We start from the raw sequence: 20666 nt of genomic DNA on the forward strand, positions 1-20666 counted from the left end.
AAGAGCCAGTGCGCAGCCGGGGCTGGTACCTAGTTTTAAATAATTATAAACTCACGGTTAAAATTAACTGCTAAACTGAAACTCTTTCTACGATTTAACTAACAGATTGAATATGAAATAAATACTTAACTTCAAAAAGTTATTTTAACTGTAGTACACTTGGAATTAATACTTAAAGCCTGAAAAATGAAAGGGACCAAATAAAATGACAATATATATGGGATTATATATTTTGTAGACATTATAAAGCAACATTTACATTATCATTAACGAGTTTGACACCGCTGGGCGACTAAAACTACTCGAATGTAAAAGTACATCAACAGTACGAAGCGCTACATACATCACAAACACGCGGCCGACAACACGCACGCACAAATACTGAAAGGGAGAACAGACATTAATAACTGTATATAATATTTTTTTTACATTTAATGTACTTATACACTAACTAACCACTGGCCCCGAACGGAGCTATATCGCACGTTAAATATCAATTCGTATATATCGATTAAGAATAAAATAAAAAAAAAAACAGGATAAAGACTAGACTTTACACTGATCAACGATAAATTACTAACAGCAACAACGCTAGTGGCGCCTCCAGCGGAGCGGACGACCTAGACAACGCAAGCGCCGACGCCGACAGCGCCTAGCACGCGTCGCCGCCGACAAACCGGACAGCGGGAACACTCTGAACGCCGCGTGTTCGGTTTGACGACGAGGAGCGCTAGGGTGCCGGCGGTACTCAAACAACTGAGCGAACAGAATAATATTATATATTCCCTCAAACGTAACACGTGACCGTAGCGGCCACTGTCCACAAGGCGAACCAATAATATACAATCATATACGTTACGGTTACACTACTTAATAAATTATATAAATAATCTGAATTTCTTTAAAACAAGTCTTAGGCTTCAGAATCGCGTCGCATGTACCGACAGTGCCGAGAGCCGGCCCTCGCTGGCGTCTCCGCACATAAACAAATCATTACACAGATAACGCTGTCCATATAACACTCTCTATATATAAAATAGTTTTCTATCGCATTAAATTTAAACAAAAAAAAACAAAATAAACTGAATGCGTGAAGACGTAAATAATTATTATTTACATACTTGTAGGCGAAACAGTCGCTGTACCTGCGCGGGCGGGGATATGTGCCGAGGCGACGGACACCCTGTATATGCGTTACGTTATCAATTTGAACATTTATATCATTTAAAAAAAGCTACACAATTCATTAAAAACACGCGAAGACTACTCTCTCGTATATATTTAGTACACCCATCAAAATATATCTAACATCAATGTAAATATTAATTTTTTTAAAGCAACACCATAGACAATACCACTCCAGCCGAGTTTTCAAAATGGTCCGTTTTTGGCACATTCCCATCGAACTATTTCGTAAAAATAATACTTGTAACGCATAGACTGGCAGTGTCTATTGATAGAGCTTAGACTATATTGACCAAACCTCCGAGCTTATGTATCATAGAGCAAACTTTTAACGTTTTATAACCACATATCCATCAAATATTTCAAATTTCCATAGACAAGTGGTGGTGGAACTTAACGGGCGTCGAGCGACCGCGCGACATGCCTACTATAACGATATGTATCGACTGTTGGGATATGCTTCGACAAAGCCGCTCTTCCTATAACGACAACGCGTCCACGTCCCCCGCCGTTACGCGGGCGACACAGGTAATAACTATTGGACATAGACAACACCAGCCGGCGACACGCGAGTAGCGTTCCACGGCCACAGTCTATAGAAGGCTACGTTATCTTTGGTACATTTTGTGAGCGAGACGATTTATAAGTGTTCGACTAAACATTAAGAGAAAAGCCTTAAGCGATTACGAATACATCTATATACCGAATACTGTCGTTGCCAATTGATTACGAACCTTGCGCCCGTCACTATAAGATCCGATTCCCCGTGGCCGGGCGCGGGGACCTCAATCACTGGAATGTTCACACGATGGTCCCCCGGCCGCCAGCGCTCTCCTTAGGCGTATCCAACCGATACACGACGACACATCCATTTGTACTTATACACAGACATCAATATATTTATATTTCTATATATATGTATATTAACCACATTATTAACAACCTAGTTTCCCCTCGTTCGTTGTCTTCGCGGACAGTCGTGTTCCCTCTATCTCCGGGGTCGCGGCTACATCACATACGGTACGTAACAAAAAACGAGTATATCAAATACAACCGACGCGGACATCTCTGTATCATGAAGATACATCGACAGATATGCTTTGTAATCAATACAAACGGGGTCAGGATGTACGGGAGCGGTCGGGTCGGGCGACAATCGATCCTGACCCATCGCAATATCGACTAAAATCGCGTGCACGATCCAAGTCGGGTGACGTCGGAGGCTGCGATGGGGTGTATCCGAATGCACGCGACTATCGCTCTCGGGTGCGGATGAATAGTGGCGAGATTCTTATGCGCCGGAGAAGCCGTACACCTCGAGCACGCGGATCTCGAAGTCGCCGGCCGGGCAGAGCGGCGGGTTGTTGAAGGTGGAGCAGCGGTCCGTCTTACCGAAGCGGATGTTCTCGTCCATCCAAATGGCCTGACCGTCACTGAAAAAGCGATTACCATAACAGCTGTTTAATTTGGGTTAAAATATCGTGTGGGCATAGGCCGTATTTAACGTGATCCTTAGCTCGCCATACATGATATCGTTATACTTACCATATTGGACGTGGGATATTATGCGCTCCGCTCAAGGCTTTAAACTAACATCAAGTAACAAAAGCTGCTCGTATAAACCAGTATATACTGACCCTCCGCCGATAGTGATCATGGTATTATCAGCGGCCATGAAGAGTGAGTTGGCGTGCGTCGTCTTATTCTCCCCCTCGTCCTTCTTGTCCGTGCACCCGACCCACGGGTACTTGGCTCGCACTGGGTGCAGGCTGCAATGTTATGATAGTATACAAATCAACTGACCCGCCTCCTATGGTGATCATCTTGGAGTCAGCCGCCATGAACAACTCCGAGCCGTGGGAAACCCTCTCCTCCCCCTTCCCCTCCAGCCCCATAGAGCACCCCACCCACGGATATTTGGCGCGCTCCGGGTAAAGGCTGTGGATTTAATGTTATTCGTCTCTGTCTGTTACTGTGTGATATGTCACGTGAAACACTGTTAATATATAATTACTGTAACGTATCCCCAAGGCTCGGTCACCATGACATTTAAATATCACCGTTAATTTACTAACACAACGTGAAAATACACACAATATTATTCGTAACATTTTTAAGTCTGTGAACGAGTCTTTGACGTGACAATGAATTCCACTATTTATAATGATGTTATAGACAGGGAATTATATCTGCCACTGCTGGGTTTGATTAAATTAATTGTTAATAAAGGACATATGTTTTATTTCTTCTATTTATTATTATTAATAGCCCAAGAGCCCGCGGCGGTCAGACTTTTTTTTATATTTTTATGATATTAAACTAACATCTTTTTACTCCATACAACCTGGTTATGAACGTAAGAAAATTATATTTTATTAGATATCTTAAAAAACAGTACTCGACTAAGCATTCGCGCTCGCACCTATAGTGGACTTTCGATGTGTCTGGCAAGATGTAAAACCTGTCCGACTATTGAGGTAACGTCTTTTTATAGCTCAGCAAATAACATATATAAAATTTAGCTTTTATACTATAACGAAAGTATAATTGTAATTTATTAAAGTTTAGGGGTGTCTGCTAGAGGGTAGCAACTGTCATAAGTGTCCGGCAATGGATGACGAGATTTCTCAAGTCATCCCGAAGGAAATAATAAAAAATTGAACCTTATACTTTAACAAATTTTAAGAACTGTTTTATACACCTTTACTACCTGTTACCTGCCCAGGTAAGCACAACCCAAACTCGCTGGTGGTTCTTATCTGTATAGGAGACATATACAGAGAAACTTTCAACTATAATAAAATAATGAAGATCTGGCTTTCGTGGGCTCTTGCTCTATAAGGGAGATTATTTACAGAAACATTAGGACTGGAATACTTGATGAAACATTCATTACACTGGAAAAAGATATTTAGCGAATCTTAGCAACAACTAGGTATTTAACTTACTCACTTATAAGTCTAAAACGCATTCAAAGCTATTCATTACATTTTCTATAAAGCAAAAAAAATTACAAAACATTCGTCATGCAGGAAAAATAAAATGAGCATTGTTATTAAAGACGAGAAGTGAATAAATTGAAATGATATGACAAGTTTGTTAAGACAGAGATAGGTCGTGATGTGTGTGCTCAAGAATATGAAGCCTTTACCCGAAGAGACCAAAGAGTGTGATGATTTATATATATATATATACAAGGAATAGTTAACGCGGATCGATTTGTTGGTAACATAATAAAAGTTAACAAACAGTTTGAATGTTCGCTTTACATTTGAAATGAAAAAAGTAACAAATAATATGAACACCTAAACGTATATTGATAGTAAAAGCATTTTAGCTACTGTTGTTATATCATAAATAGCCAATTAAATACCATTACAGGAAGCCTCAAAATCTACTTCATGTAGAAAACCAACTTATGCAAATATAAGTGCATAATTACTAACTTCTTAATACATATTAGTGAAAAATTAATTAAATTATCATATATCTCCCTAATGTCCACTACCCCCAAAAAAATCCCAGCGAACAGATTATATGTAAGCTAGATGTCTCACTGTTAAAGTTATCTCACCTGAAGAGGAATGTCTCTCCAGTGCCGAAGTACGCTTGTCTGTTACCACGTTCGTCTTTTTGGTTCCGTTCGAACCACCGCGTCGAACAATACGCTCCAAATACCTGGAATTGTAGTTGTAATTAAAAAAACATTTCACCGATTTTGTATCCTGGATTATGTTGGGGGTAAAATTATAATACATTATGGATGCACAGCTTTATTTAGGATTTTATTATATATAACATAACCTCTATCACTCACGTGCAATAGTGTGTGTGGAGAGTATTTATTAGTCATTATCTTATCTGATCTGATATCTTTCAGATAAACTGTTACAAAACATCAGTTTTAAAACATGACAAATTCAATATACGTTTAAGGATACGATAATGAATTGTAATATAACATACAATCTCACCTCATTATTACAAGTCTTAATCATGAGTAACGTTGGCTCATGGTGTTCCACTCTGACGTAGAATGTTGTCAATGAACAGCCGTGCTCCTCGGTGGTGTAGAGCAGCACAGGCTGATACATGGTGATACGTATCGGAAGCCACGACCACAACGTGAATAACTGGAACATTGATAACGTGTAGTGCGGGTTCGATCCCGGTCCAAGGTACATACGACATGCGTTATGCTAACTAACATCGAACTTTCTAAAGGATTAACTAATTAATGGTTGATTATAATTAAAAAAAAATAACTCTGAAACTAAATCTTAAGTTATTTTCTTAATGGAACACATATGTAGACTAAAGTGATACATGATATAACTTAATCTATAGACAAAAAACGGCACATAATTAGTCGTGTCAAGTGACAGCTACGGTGCCAGTGCTGTGAACATCTAGACAACAAAAAAACATTAAGACGATTTAGTTATATGGATAGACAAACGACATCACATGCAAGTATTAATATAGCTATAGTGGAGATATTTTAACACGACCCAATACATACAAACATCTACGAACTATATATTGGCTAATTAAAAATATCTCCATATTAAAATTACGCTATATTTAATATTACAGAGATAAAAAAAAATATGACACAAGTATAGGAGCTACATTCTAAATCGAAGAAGCTAGCAATAGAATTAAATGAAAATGACCGGTGAGGTGTGATATCTGTGTGTGTTCGTCCGCTTGCCCCCAGTGCGGTGACGTTAATCAACCAGATGTTTATGTCTCTCCTTGGATGTTTTAACAATTAAACTATTATGTGAATAAAATAAGACCACCCACCAGATCCGTGGGAAGTGGCGTTAAGGGAACAGTACCTTGGAACATTTAAAACATATTTTGTTAGGACTTGACACGCGTCTGTTTGTTATTGGAGTTAGCAAGCCGTTACCACCAGAGAGACATAAACGGCAGAAGCCACCAACCCGCAACCCTAACCTTCTGCCGGAGGTCCGAAGTGTGTTGGCGTTCGCTGAACACCGCGTTAGGGAATGGGAACCACAGGGCCAGGTGGGAAGAGCGCGGGCTCTGTGGACACGACGTGATGATGAACAGGCTCACGGCGGACGGTGATGATGAACACGTGAATGTTCAGGGTGAACTTGTTAGCGGTGACTAACGTTCTTAGGAGAATGCTCGTTCAATAAATAGGGTTGAACTCGTAGTGCCGTTTAGTATATTCTCTTATTTATTTAAACTTAATCTTCCCGTATGGCAACTATAGCATTTTCAAAACCATAACTTCTTTGGAATATAGGTACATGTTTGTGATGATACATAGACTTATTTTCTTGATCTTGTGATAACGAAAATAATCGAATGTTAATACTTCGGAGACTATCAGTAACTGGTCACATGATGTTACTAGCAAAACAATATAAAAAATAATAATAAAACCGAGCGGTCATGCGCCACTGGCTGTGTTGATCAGATTCCATAATTAATCGCGGTTAAGTATAAAAAAGAAAAGATAAGAATTACAAATAAAGAGTAACGCTGTTGCCCGACTGTTACATGTAAGAGTGAACCGAATTAATAACAAAATCTGAACAAACGTGCACTTACCACAGAGATGCAAATCATAATATGTAACAAAAAAAATAATAATAATAAAATCGAAGCGACCTTTCGACTGGAAAGCTTGGCAGCAACAAAATAAAACACCTATAGAGCAAGCTGTGCATCTAAACATCGATAACTGTCGCAAAGACATTAGATGACAACACTACGTCTTACTTCGCTCTGGTCTAGAATCTGCGACTTGATCGCTTGAATCGGATAAACGCCCATCGATAGGGCTCGAGGGCCCGGCGAATGGGAGCCCTAACAGGAAAACCGACACAAGAGTTAGCACACACAATCGATGACATGCCTTAACATCACTGTAAACCTATTTGTTAATTCGTCAAGCCGATACTCTTACACTAGACCGCGACATCATACGCATGCCAATCAAACTATCATATAGATATAAATTTAGGAAATATTAACAGTCTTACAATAAAACGGAACATAGATACATTAATGGTGAATCGAAAATCAAAACCATCCAAAGCCAGTGGGAACGAACATCGGCTGTCCGCCCGCTGTCCGGTGCGAGGACCGCGTGCGGCCAGCACACGAGGATATAACACATGATATCTGTTACAGAGCTACACGGAACGGTACAGACATGGCGACAAAATAAAACAGGATAGGACGAACGGGATATAAGTAACGAGAAATTGAGAATCGTGATTTGTATCATCGAAATATTTACATTCGATGTGAATCAAAGTTAGTTTTGTTAGGGACGCAACCGAATGATTTTATGACAAAATAAAAGCGAAAGCCACGCCTATGTTGTTGTGTACGATACCATCTGTTTGCACGTCTCCTCAGACATTTTCTGCAAACCAAGTAAAATAACATCTGATATACCATAGTAACACATTCAATATCTGTTCTCCGCGCTGCTCTACAGCGTTCATCGCATAATAAGTACAATTTAGTTTTTTTTTATCAATAATTCCATATATTGTCTTCATCTCCATGAGCCTTGGCTTACATTTATTACACGGTATGTCTGCACGTACCTCTCGTATGGTGAGCGTGTGTGACATCATCTGTATGTTGACTTGTGACTGGCTCGTCGGCAAGTTATCGGACGAACGGGAACGCACAAGCCTCAGGCCAGATATCACCTGCTTCGACTTGAGTGTCATCTCCGTCTTTATGAACACCCTGGATATGTACTGGGAGCTGGAAGATGAAGTGGAAACGAGACATGTGAATTGGACGAAATTGATGGAGCGAGCTTTCGTACATTGATGATATTACAACAGAAAAACTAGCAAACTCGACTGAATTGTATTCATTTAAGAGTTTCACTTACCTCAAGGCCCTTATACTAAAGGCGGTTCTTAATAGTTTGGTTGGCGAGGCGGGCATGTTCCTACAGAACTTGTCCACGGCGTGGTCGACCCCGTTCTTGGTGGCCTCCGCGTACCACTCCGAGCTCTGGTTGCTCGAGTGCTTTTGGAACAGGATAAGTATCGCGAGGGCTACCCTGTAGAATACCTGGGTGAAGGATTAGGCGGGTATTCGTAAATCTGCTTCATCTAAATGCTTCCAATTCTGATGCCTACAACTGCTTTCCTTGAAATTTTTCAAAGAGCAAAATGAATGGGATGAGTGAACACTCAAAAGGGGTCAGCTAACCTTCATCCCCTCGTGGAAGAAGCAGTCGAGCACTCTAACAAGATGTGGGAATGGCAGCGCTGCCAATATCCACCACTGCCAATCAGCGTAGATGCGCTCCGGGCCGATGGTACCAGACAATCGAGACAGATGCTGGGCGGCCGACTTCTGCAACCAATCGGCGATGCTGTACGGACACTTAGATAAACCTACATCCTCTTAATGGACTAAACAAACGATCATAGACGACAGCCTTAAATATATATTATGGTTATGCATAGGTTGGATGTTTTAAAACATTAGAGCTTATAATTAATATAAAAATTACGATACAAAATACTAATTAAATATGTGCTATTTTATCAGTCTTATCTGTTATCATTTCAAATTTCTTTCGGAAACTTCCAATGCATCATCTGTTTTGAATCAATATCCCGAAATAAGTACAGAATATGTTAAATAACAATAAAAAATATATAATTTTCTTTTACGATAATCGTCATAGTTTCTGTGTTAGATGTGAAGGGAGATAAACAACAATGTATTTTTAATTATAATAGAACATAATTCTCCCGATGACACAGATACTTGATTGTTCGTGTTTTATTTACGTTCGGACGTCACGTCGCGTCGTGCGTTCAATCATTGAGTAGTTATAAATTGGATACCAGTTTTATAAAATTTTGTGATAAAATATATTCTGCTTTAAACGACAGCAATGTTGACCTAGGTTATGAACCATAATATATGTATTTACATATGTATAAAAAAAAACTATATAAAATCAATTCTATTATCATAAAATTATCTAAAATATTTAAAAATTATGAATATGTAAACATAACAGGAGACGTGTCGCGTGCCAGTTGTGGTAGTGAGGTGTTCGTGACAACATTTCATAGCCGCCGCGTCACGCGATTCCCTTTTAAGGTTCCCATACACTACCCCTCTCAAATAATTAGTAAAGTAGCGTGTTTGTTATCGTCTGTGTAAAATTCTATCACCATAAACTATGTATTATATTTTATATAATTTGTTTGTACGTATATTTTATTAAATTTATTTCTGTATCGACAGTAACCTCGCCGACACGAAGGAATAGTCAGGTTGTTGGTTATGAATTTCATTGTATATAGACATTTATATATATATATTGAATCTCATTTTTCAAAAAGGACATTAAGTATGTTCCTAATGAATTTTATTTTTGAAATAATTTCACTAGCAAACATTTGTCGGACAGCATATTCATGAGCCAGAGTAACATATTTTATTTCACAAAAAGTATGTACTAAAAATAATTACGCGTATGTTTAAGCCAAATAAATTACAACTCTCCGTTCATACTTACATAAAATGCTATATAACAATATACATGACTGTCGATAAACAGATGTAAAATGCTTTAATTAAAGTACGTCAGTAACCGATAACAGATCTGGGTGTGGTTGATATCACAGCGCCGCTATTTGTTTAAGGATCCCAGTTCACCTAAGATACGATAGCTCTTCATGACGCTGCATCATAAAAAGAACATTATTATCAGAACTATGCAGACGGATCCGTCTTCATTGAGATCTGAGTATGGCGATATTTAATTTATAAATAAACTAGATTTTAAGTTCTAACGTGTTCAAAGACCTAAAAGCTAAGATTTCTGAGTTTTAACAATATTTTGAGCGCGTCGCATTTTTTTTTTTTGTTTACAACATTTATTTGTTTTATTTAGATTTTGAGATATGAAATAAGATTATAGTGGCTTTACGGGGACTTTAATTTTACGATTTTATTATTGTTCAATGCAGGATTTTAAAACCAGGGCGCGTAGAGGAATCCTCGAAAGGGGGTTCAGAATACGAAAGTTTGCATTGCTAAGAGGAAAAACTGAAGCTGAGGTAAATATTCCGAAACATAATTCAGACGATGCTTGGTGTGTCACGACAAGTCGTAACACGATGAAGATAAATTGGTATGACTTTTACCTTCTTGAAATACTAATTAAACGAAATTGCTTAAATAAAAAATAAGTAATACTTTTGACGTAATGAAAATTTATTTTTTAACATCGTGAGATAAGGCGGAAAAAACGGCTGAGAGAGCCTGTTTAGAGAAATAATTTGGAGACCAGACTTACGGCATGTTTTTTAGCGATCTGCATAACAGTCTTCCATGTGACTTCGTTGAGTAGTTTTGTCTGTGTTATGAACATCTTTTCCTTGGACGCCACCAGACTGGCCATACAGTGGTAGCATTCCTCCTCTGAAAACAATTAACAAATAGTCATACATTTACAATTAAATAAATCCTTGTAGCTGAAAGAAAAAATATACGATAATATAAAATTGAAAAAAATCATAACCTGTTCATTAAATATGACGCTGTTAATAAAATTTTATGGAAACATTTGCTATCGTAATTAATGCTTCCGTTTTAAATGACAGTCTCTGTTTAATGTACGAGACGAATATAATATGATTTATAATAATGTTAACCGGATTATAATTTTAACGATCCGTATGATTAAATATGATTTACAATTCATATAAATGCTCCACATCTTGACGGGTTATTGGAAATTGGATTGGGGGTGTCAATTTATCCATGGTGGCGTCACCCCCAATAACTGGCGATACCAAAACATTGGCGCTGATTTGTTCTTGGATATGACGGCGAAAGGGTCCATTGATATGTGTAGTATGCATCGCGTTATGTAAACGAAATAAATTAATTTGTCGCGTAATAAAGTATGTGATTTCAAATGATCTGTTATATATTTTATAAACAAATTTGATTTTATCTATTAATGAAAACACGAGAAATGTTTTACATTCACGTACACTAATATACGTGTATGTGACGTCACACGAACTCAATTGTGACATAGACAAATGTATAAAAATGGTTTCTTGAAAGTATATTTATTATATTTCTGAACGTAAAATCTAATTTTCTTTACATAGCTTCAGAGAGCTTATAACAAAAGCTCTTACAACGCCCTCCTTAATACAATTTTATCGCCCGGGCAGTCTAAGTGTCTGAGTGGAACGTTAATAGGAAAACCTTGTTACCTCAACAGACATTACATACTTATAAAAGTATATAAACACTGGAATATAATATCAAGAGAGTTATAATATATAGTATACAGTAAAATACAAATTCTCTAAACTGGCTCCGTCTTTATCTCGAATCTGATGTGTGTTAGTTTATAACTATATCAATCAAAAGCAACAGAAGCTATTTTTTTCAATATTTAGTTAACGGTTATATGGGAATAATTCTCAAGGACATAGTATTCATAGTATTTCTCTTTCAATAACTATCGTCATGTTAAGTAGACCAAATAATTAAAGCTATGTTAAGTGAATCAAGTGAAAACACAAATTAAGTTTATGCAATTGAGTATTCTTATTAATAAATGCGGTAATTTATGCCTATATAGTAACATATGAATTATTTTATATATATATTTATTTAGTCCTAATTCATAATAAGTTAATGTTCACAACGTACTCGAGATACTCATAAACAATTGCTTATGTACTTCCGAATTTCTTTGCAGCGAGCGCAAGCATCCGTCTGACGTGACAGTAATTCAAATACTCCATCAACATATATATTAGTTGAAATATACAAAGGAAGTATTACATAAAACGCACTATAGAACATGAAGAAAAATGACCCAAATGTTATATTCCGAAGCCAATACCCAATAAGAATTTAATAGTATTTTGAAAACATATAAAACATTCTTGTTTTACAACTGTTTGAAATTTTTTAAGAGCCTTCACGATACAACTCATCGTTCAACATTTCTTACCTAAATTTATATAGAATCTAATTCAACCGACTGGTTGAAACTATATCGCATCTTGCGATGGACAATATTAATAATCCTGTCCGTCTGAATGCGTTATTAATGCGAGAATGTTTATAGAGTACCGGAAAAGGGCAGTAGGATAAATTCCTTAGTAACACCCACGCGAGCGAATCCGCGGAGAAAACTAGTTACCTACTGAGATGTTAGATACGAGAATCTATTGTTCTTCTTCATCTATCTCGCACGGAATAAATTTTATTTCATGAGTCTCGCGACTAACATAAAAAACACGCAATGATGTGGATATGCTTCAAAGTAATATATCATATACGAAATAAGATAGCGGATAGGATAGGATAGGATAGGGGATGTATTTCAATAATATAGCTAGGTTTAAAGTAATTACTTCCAATTCATGCTTAAAAAAAGTCAAGTGTAATTTAAACAAGTTTGTTTTGTGTAACCAAAATCATATGTACATATATATATATATATATATATATATATTCATTATTTTTAATATTTGTATAATAACAGGAACGTAAATAAATCTCCAATACCTACATATTACACTTCCTCATTCCTGACACTTGACCTTATTACCTACCCTTTCCGTGATAAGCATGAGATTTTAAAACGTAGCTGTTGTTCTTTACTAAGCACGTATTTAAATTATATATGTTATATAAATATATAATTATTATGGAGTAATGGAATACTTAGACACTTCTAAAAAAAATTGTATTAAGTTAAACAATTTAAATTACTTATGAGGTCGAAACTCGAAAAAAAATGCCTACATTATATACATGTATAGATGTGAATTCAATCATTTGTTTTTTTTTTTGGTTATCTAACTGATAAAAAAAAAATAAGATTATTAAAAATCTGTTCTTTACAGAAAAATAGACCAAACACTGTTTTACGTTAAACTGTGTAAATTACGTTACTATTAATGAAGTAGAGGACGTTACTTCACAACCAGGAAATAAGTTCGGTATTTTTACATTAATTAATTAATCTATTTATTTATTTACATTGATACTCATGACAAAAATCCTGATTATATCGAATTGAAGTCCTAAACGACTTCCTTCCTTCGCAAACATCAAAATGTGGAAAATACTTAAGTAGGAGATCTGACGTCAAGGAAGTGACACTCTACTCCCCAATTCATTAACAAACGTCCTAAAGGCACAAAAACGAAGCGATACTTAAAAAGTTACATCTTTATCAAATAAAATGTATGAGTTAATGTACACGTGAGGCCAATAAAACGTTAAAACACGTATTATCAAAATTGATAACCTATTATTAACATTGAAATAAAGTTTCATATATAAAAAAACATTATTGTTATTAAACAATAAGGTCAAATTTAAGATGAACGACCAAAACAAATATAAAAGTCGGTTATCTCGGAAGAGTTTATGAGCTAATTAATAACACACAAACACACACAGACACACACACACACACACAAACACTGTATTTTGAATTAGCTACAGACGACAATTTGTTTACGTCGAAGTTTATCAACAGTGTACTTGGGTCGTGTGAGGGAATATTAGTTGCAAAATAATAACATATATCACATACTAGTTTTTGTCTGCGACGTCGTCCACGTTGAATACGAAATCAGACACAAAAAATAAATGTTTAGTTGGATTATACGGTTATTATATAACTCTATTCTGTGATAACAAAATTTCAGGATTTTATACAATATCTTATTTTCATCTCTGTGCTTCATAATTTTAGATTTTTTTCAAAACACTTAAAGTAGTTTTTCCTTTGAAGAGCAACAAACATCCATACATACATATATATCCTGCTAAAATTTCACATTTATAATATTCTGATAGAACGAAGAAAGATATATATATGACAGATAAGAGGCACTGAAGTAGTGAACAAATTAAATTTGAATATATCATCGAATGACACAAAATCCTCTCGTAGTACGACAGCGTAGTTCATAGAAGATCCCAGCCTAAGAAGAGACCAGAACTAAGAAACAACTTTAACAAGAATAACATACGAAAAAATTCTTACACATAGCTACTAAGCATATTGTATAAGTAACAATAGCTAACATACTATGTTACTCATAATATGACATTATATATGCGTCATATAAATAGCTCTTATATATTATTTACCTCGATTTTATACGGCTATAACTCTATAAAATGTCAGCAGAGAATATAAATAATATGTCACATACTAAGCGGCTTGTTATAACGTTATGCGACAGTATTTTAAATGATAATGTCTCTATTTGGGTATTATGTATTGACTAATGTATATTTTATTGAAAATAAATATTTATATTGTATTTTTATTAACATTCACGACACAGTTATTTGTTGTTTACTTGCTCCCTATTAAATACTAGTGTTGGTAGCAAATCATTGGATTTCAAAAGAAACAATACAACCTGTGTATCCGGATTTTTATTGAATAGGTTAAACTTTAAAAATACCCACAAACCGTCTGTATACAGACATGAATATTCGACATCGATAAATCGTTGCATATATAGTGAGTATCGATTTATCGGACACGCTCCGACAGTGCTCTGAGAAACTTCGAAATAAATCATCATCTTGGGGTCAAAGGTTATGTTATTTTCGTACAATGGGTGGCAATTGAACTGGTGACCTCGGCACAACGTACGCGATTTATTACTGTGACACTGAACATACCGGCCACACTAAGGTGTTCTCTAACATGACTTATCGCGATGATATATATAGATAACATGTAACACGTAGAGTATTCAAACAAGTGTTTATTAATTGAAGAATGCGATAATATTGTATTAAAAAGTAACCGCTACAAAGTAATACACAATATCTTATACACAGCAATGATTTATAATTTATGTTATGTAAATAGTTTCTGCGATTTGATACTGTTAGAAATAATCTGTAGCATGGATTAAAGAAAAAGAATGAAGTTAAGTTTTTCAGTCTTTTAATAATAAAAAAATATATTTATGGCTATGATTGTTTTGTTCGGAAATAACGACAATTTTCAATATATTTAATTATTTTTAATTAAAAAATTAATTAGTTTTGAAACTAATTATTTCTTACAAAGTAAACGTTACTACATAACAGTGCTATGAGATATTGTGAAGTCCGCGTGTGAAATTACGACTACCCACCAACTATAACTAATGGCAAATATTTATTGTTAAAGGATAGGATTTTTTAAGGCTTCTTAATCCATCCATCTGAAACCATTACCAGGTTTACGACGCCATTCATCATACGAGATATCCCCTTTCAATGGCAACAATGTACGATACTGTTCCAACTCGCAGACGCACACACAACATATGTTCAGTTATATTACGAAATGGCAGTCGTAAAACATAGACGAGCGCAATAAAACGAGAATTCGCGGTCTGACATCGAACAACACAAAAATATAATAAAACCAATCGAGATAAATAACCATAAAGCAGAAGCTTTGATGGTTATTAATAAATGCTGGTCAGCCAGCAAACTTCAATTGTATAAAACTAAGCTCCTCCCGCGGCTCCGGATCTATTTGGTTTGTTTGTTTTGGACGACTTTTTTGTTTTGAGATCCAACATATTCTAATATCAGTATGTTAGCGCTAGTTTACACTCACACACACACACATACACTAATAAGAAGCCTTTCCCGTTTAGTGTTAAATAACCTATGTTAAGAATGTAATGTGCGAAGATTTATGAATGAAAAAAATGTTAACGCTGTGTGCTATGAAGTCGTGGTGGCCTGGAGGTTAAAGGCCCGCCTCTCATGCGTGAGGGAGCAGATTCGGAACCTGGCAAGCACCAATGTGTACGAGCTTCGCTCGACATAATTACGGAATCCTTTCAATGCACGCATCATCATTTTTGTTTCATTGCAAAATTACAATAACTTATAATTTAATTCAGTTCGCATTCGGTCACCAAGCCTAGCGGGCGTTCTCATCACTCAATCAATGATATGTTTTATAATATTATAAAAAGCAATAATTAAGTGTAAAGCAATCATTTTATTAAGTGTACGAACAAACAAGTGCCCGTACATTTAAAATTTAAACGGTCCTACGAGCCTTGTTGCTCGTACACAATGTGATCTTTTCCGAGTCATATGTCCTTTCGAAGAGTATTAAGACACCACTGACAGACGGTGAAGGAAAACATCGTGAGGAAACCTGGACTTATAATTTAAAAATTATAAGATTAAAGTCGCCTATCCGCCTTGATAAGCGTGGTGATTAATGCTCTAACCTTCTCCATGTGAGAAGAGGCCTTTGCTCAACAGTGGGCTCCGATAGGCTGATGATGATGATAATGAAGTGTAAGAAGTACTGAATTCTGCATTAACGGATGAGTAATCGAAACAAAAGGGTACTTTACTAATACAAATGATATTGTCACTTTTATAATATCATTAAAGATTTATGAAATTAAAATAAATCAGATGACATTCCGAATAAACTTTGTATAAAACAATCGTCAATAATTATCAATTCCTGTTTGGCTGAGTTGATATCTTCCTGGTTATACAAAACATACTAAATTTGAACTACTAGCGACTAATAGTTGACGGGGAGCCAACTCACTCTACAACACTAGACTCGTGACATCTCTACATTAATACATATAGTAAAACAAGGTGTTATCATAAATATATATATATATATATATGTATATATATATCGGCGCCATTCTTATTACTTGAATAACTAATTATTGAGTGTAGTTGAAATTATCAGGTTTTTCGCTATAACCACCTGCGTGGCCACTTGTGCCAGTGTCACAACAATGAGCGTTGTTTGGTATAAATAGAGGCGAGGGTACATATTAAAAACAGTCTTGTTCGAGCCGTTGCAGGGATCAGACCTCTTCGAAGGAAGTCATTCGTCAAACCGGCTATGATGTTCCCTTCAATAACCTGAGAGCCTGACGACAGTCAACAATATAGGCGTTGGTGATGTCAGTTATGCTAACGTCACTCTTTTCTAAAACCACGGTTTGGACATTACTCCGACATGTACATCTTAGATAATATTCAACTTAGGCTTCTATTTTGGTATTTTAAAACAATTTAAAGATATTTCATAGTATATATTTCTTAACATTACACAATATAGTCGGCGACCCGAATGAGTAAGTGATAATTTTACTATGAGAGACTCATTACACTATCTTGTACCTAATTTCAAAGTAGCAAATGTCCTTAGTAATTGTTTCACGTCGTGATGCAATAGGAATTAATTGATGAAGGTTTAAAATATACATTATACATCGTACATATTTAGAAAAAAATATAGAGAATGGATTAAAAATCATAATCTATTTTAAGAAGATTTCCATTAATTATAGTTGAATATCAGGCTGCAATATTTTAAAATAAATAAATATTTTATAATATCTTGTTTTAGTGTTTGTTTACTATAGCAGTATATTTAAATAATAACGAATACGTTACGTCAAAACGACCGAAGTCACGGTTAAGAGTTAATGAACACGAGGAAAATTTGCCCCTTGTTAAATATATAGAGAAATAGAACCGCTCTAATGTACTAATAGATAAAGACTGAGCGAAGTTTATTATTCTAATGAAGATATAAAAAATAATATGGATAAAAGTTCACTGTTAAGGAAAAACGACTTTGTAAATAGAGAAATAATTAATAACAGACTTAGAGGTAACGCTCTGACGGTTCACGGGAAATTGTATAGTTTTTATGATTTCACGATAATTTTTTTTGTGTAATACATCTGATCTGATGTATATATATATATCGCTCACATTGTTCTCTTACGACAAACGGATAAGGCTTCTTTAAAATAACGATAAAATACGAGACCTCAACAACCAAAGATATTAGATCAAAATCTACGCACAATCATATCACAGATTTAGTATCGGTAGATAAATGAAAATAGTAATAGTATCCAAGTTTCCAAAATTAAATTTCTATATCACGTACACTACCAACGACTAAGCTAGCTGATAGATAAAGCCGGTGACAGATCCAGGTCCGACGTCATCATGACATCTGATAGCACACAGTAATATCAACCGGTCACTCATCCAATTAACACCGATTAACATACGTACCGCAAAACTAATATCAAATGTACAAAACAGTACGAGGCTTAGCTTGTAGGCTTGATATCAAATGTACTGAACGGTAATGTTGTTTGTTTACGATGAAAAAAAAATAAACATATTACGAATTATATCAGTATGATTTAAACAATAATTTATATACAGAATCTAATCGTTGAGTATTATTGAATAGAAAATTAAACTTATAATGCTGGTAAATACGTATTACCTATATATCCAAGTAACGGTGGAGACAAGAACAGATTAATATAAAAATACGTACACTTTTTAACGAATGAACCACTTTAAGCACCGACAAAAATTCTGTTGAATGTAAAAAACAACAATCTAAATATTAAAAATCATGTAAAATTTGATTACTAGAATCGATATAAAATTTCAAAAAAAAAAATCAATACAATTATTACAAAATAGTTTATATAAATTTCCTTCAACAAATTAACCGATTAGCTATATACATATTATTGATTTAAAAATGGCGGAATACGAAAAACCCGCTTCCATTTTATACACATTAATGACATCAGTTCATTAGATTTGCTCAATGTCCCTGCAAACAGACACACCCACAGATGACGATAACGTCAGTGGAAAATTGCAAGCGCACAACTAATAACAGCTTTGCTATCGGTTTTGCAATTTTCAAATAGTGATTCGTTCACGAATAATTTTATTTCATACAATGTTCTAAAGAAATATACATACGAAATGTTACATAATAATAACACAGCACACAGACATACATGTTATATATTTATAAAATGAATTTCAAATTCGTTTGTTTTTCAAAATCGTAATAACCGAAACGTATATATATATTTTCAATACTAAAACTATGCCATCAATTAAACGATTATAATTAAGAAATATCAACATCGTCCAATAAATAAAAATATTACTTTGTAATGATTTCTAATCGAAGTACCTTCAATGAAAACAAAAAATGCAAATTACTGCAGCTCGTTAAACTGTACTATTAAAATGAAAAATGCCATAAAATACAGGTATTGTAATAAATTATACATAAAAATCAATAACGACCAACCACAATGATATTACTATATAAAACTTTTAAGGCATGTCCTCAATTTTATTGCATATGAAACGAAACATCCACACGGGATACTGTATAAGAATCAAATTAAAACAAAGGACATGTCCTTTCTGAATTCTAATAAAGCACTTATATATCAGGCCGGATTATAAGACAGTTTCATTATTATAATGTAAAGAAATATATAATGTTGAGTAATATAAGACATCAAAATGAAATGTTTTATTATTGATGATGTGAAAATATGTTATGACCTGAAAAACAAAGCACCTAAAAGATAACATAAACAAAGGTAAACCGTATTTATATAATCCTTTGTTTGTTATGCTAACGATGCTGTTCTATTCAAAGATGGCAAATTAATTACGGTGTTGTTTTTAAACGTATTCTCTACCGTTGACGATAGCGGTTGTCTAAACTATTTTTTATTTGATTCTTATTCACACAATACGAACATAAATCTAATAATTAAATGGACTTTAGTTATGCAAACGCTTGATTCTAATGTCGGTTTCTATGCAACCACGTATTGTTTATGATACATTAGAGATTTTATTATATATTGTCTCATAACTTCGATGAAAATAAGCGAATTGAGGCATTATCGTGTAATAATAATTTTAAAGCTACGTGTATTTATATAAGTGGTCATTTGAAATCTCTACTAATATCGAGTAGAACTATCAATACATTTCTTATGCAACATTACTTAACATAACTAGGAAGATATATTTAATTAATTATTAACAATCTTCTGTACTAACATTCCATTATTACGGCTTCATTAAAAATTCATCTAGTTTAACATTTATATTTTTTATTGTTACCGTATACACACTTAATTATAATAAAGACAGAAAGCACATCACGTTTTAAAATTGTTGTAGACCTGTAACCTCGTATTCCCGGCGGAGATTGAGAATTGAGATTTCATATAGATTTATAATCCACTTCGTCCGACCGGCTCGTCGGACCGATCCGACTTAATAACTAGTCGGATCAATTCGACCTGACGACTCGTCGTACCAAACAGTTTCCGTAATATATTGGTTATAAACGCACGGAACCGAATTCTCTGTCGTTTCTTTACAGCTCAAGGTCGAAACTATTTTCTTTAGTCCTCACGTGACTCTTGAACGGCTCGAGTTCCTATATCGAATACGATAATACCCCGAGATATTATAATGGCAATTTCAAATTGATTTTAATCTCCAGACAACACTGACTTGTTAGATAATATTTTGTATGGGTTAAATTTTTAATATCGCGGACA

At 34.9% G+C, this 20666-nt stretch overlaps 1 protein-coding gene across 5 annotated transcripts in view; it reads right to left on the reverse strand.

Annotated features, from left to right (window-relative positions):
* Nucleotides 1-214: 214 nt before the first annotated feature.
* Nucleotides 215-20666, reverse strand: part of LOC116779790 (GTPase-activating protein skywalker) — a 47114-nt gene continuing 26662 nt past the window's right edge. Inside the window, exons 5-14 of one of the 5 annotated variants that reach the window (XM_032674231.2) lie at nt 10526-10650; nt 8413-8559; nt 8087-8271; nt 7788-7953; nt 7571-7600; nt 6949-7035; nt 5160-5318; nt 4760-4863; nt 2989-3123; nt 215-2618 (exon numbers count right to left, since the gene is read on the reverse strand). In XM_032674231.2, the coding sequence (XP_032530122.2) occupies nt 2477-2618; nt 2989-3123; nt 4760-4863; nt 5160-5318; nt 6949-7035; nt 7571-7600; nt 7788-7953; nt 8087-8271; nt 8413-8559; nt 10526-10650 (1280 nt within the window). In that variant the 3' untranslated portion in view covers nt 215-2476. Of the gene's footprint in view, nt 2619-2822; nt 2955-2988; nt 3124-4759; nt 4864-5159; nt 5319-6948; nt 7036-7570; nt 7601-7787; nt 7954-8086; nt 8272-8412; nt 8560-10525; nt 10651-20666 lie in introns of all 5 variants that reach the window. The other 4 variants (XM_061523291.1, XM_032674236.2, XM_061523284.1 and 1 more) reach the window with 4 other exon arrangements.

The sequence above is a fragment of the Danaus plexippus genome, chromosome 2 (assembly GCF_018135715.1).
Source record: "Danaus plexippus chromosome 2, MEX_DaPlex, whole genome shotgun sequence".
NCBI classification, from domain to species: Eukaryota; Metazoa; Arthropoda; class Insecta; order Lepidoptera; family Nymphalidae; genus Danaus; species Danaus plexippus.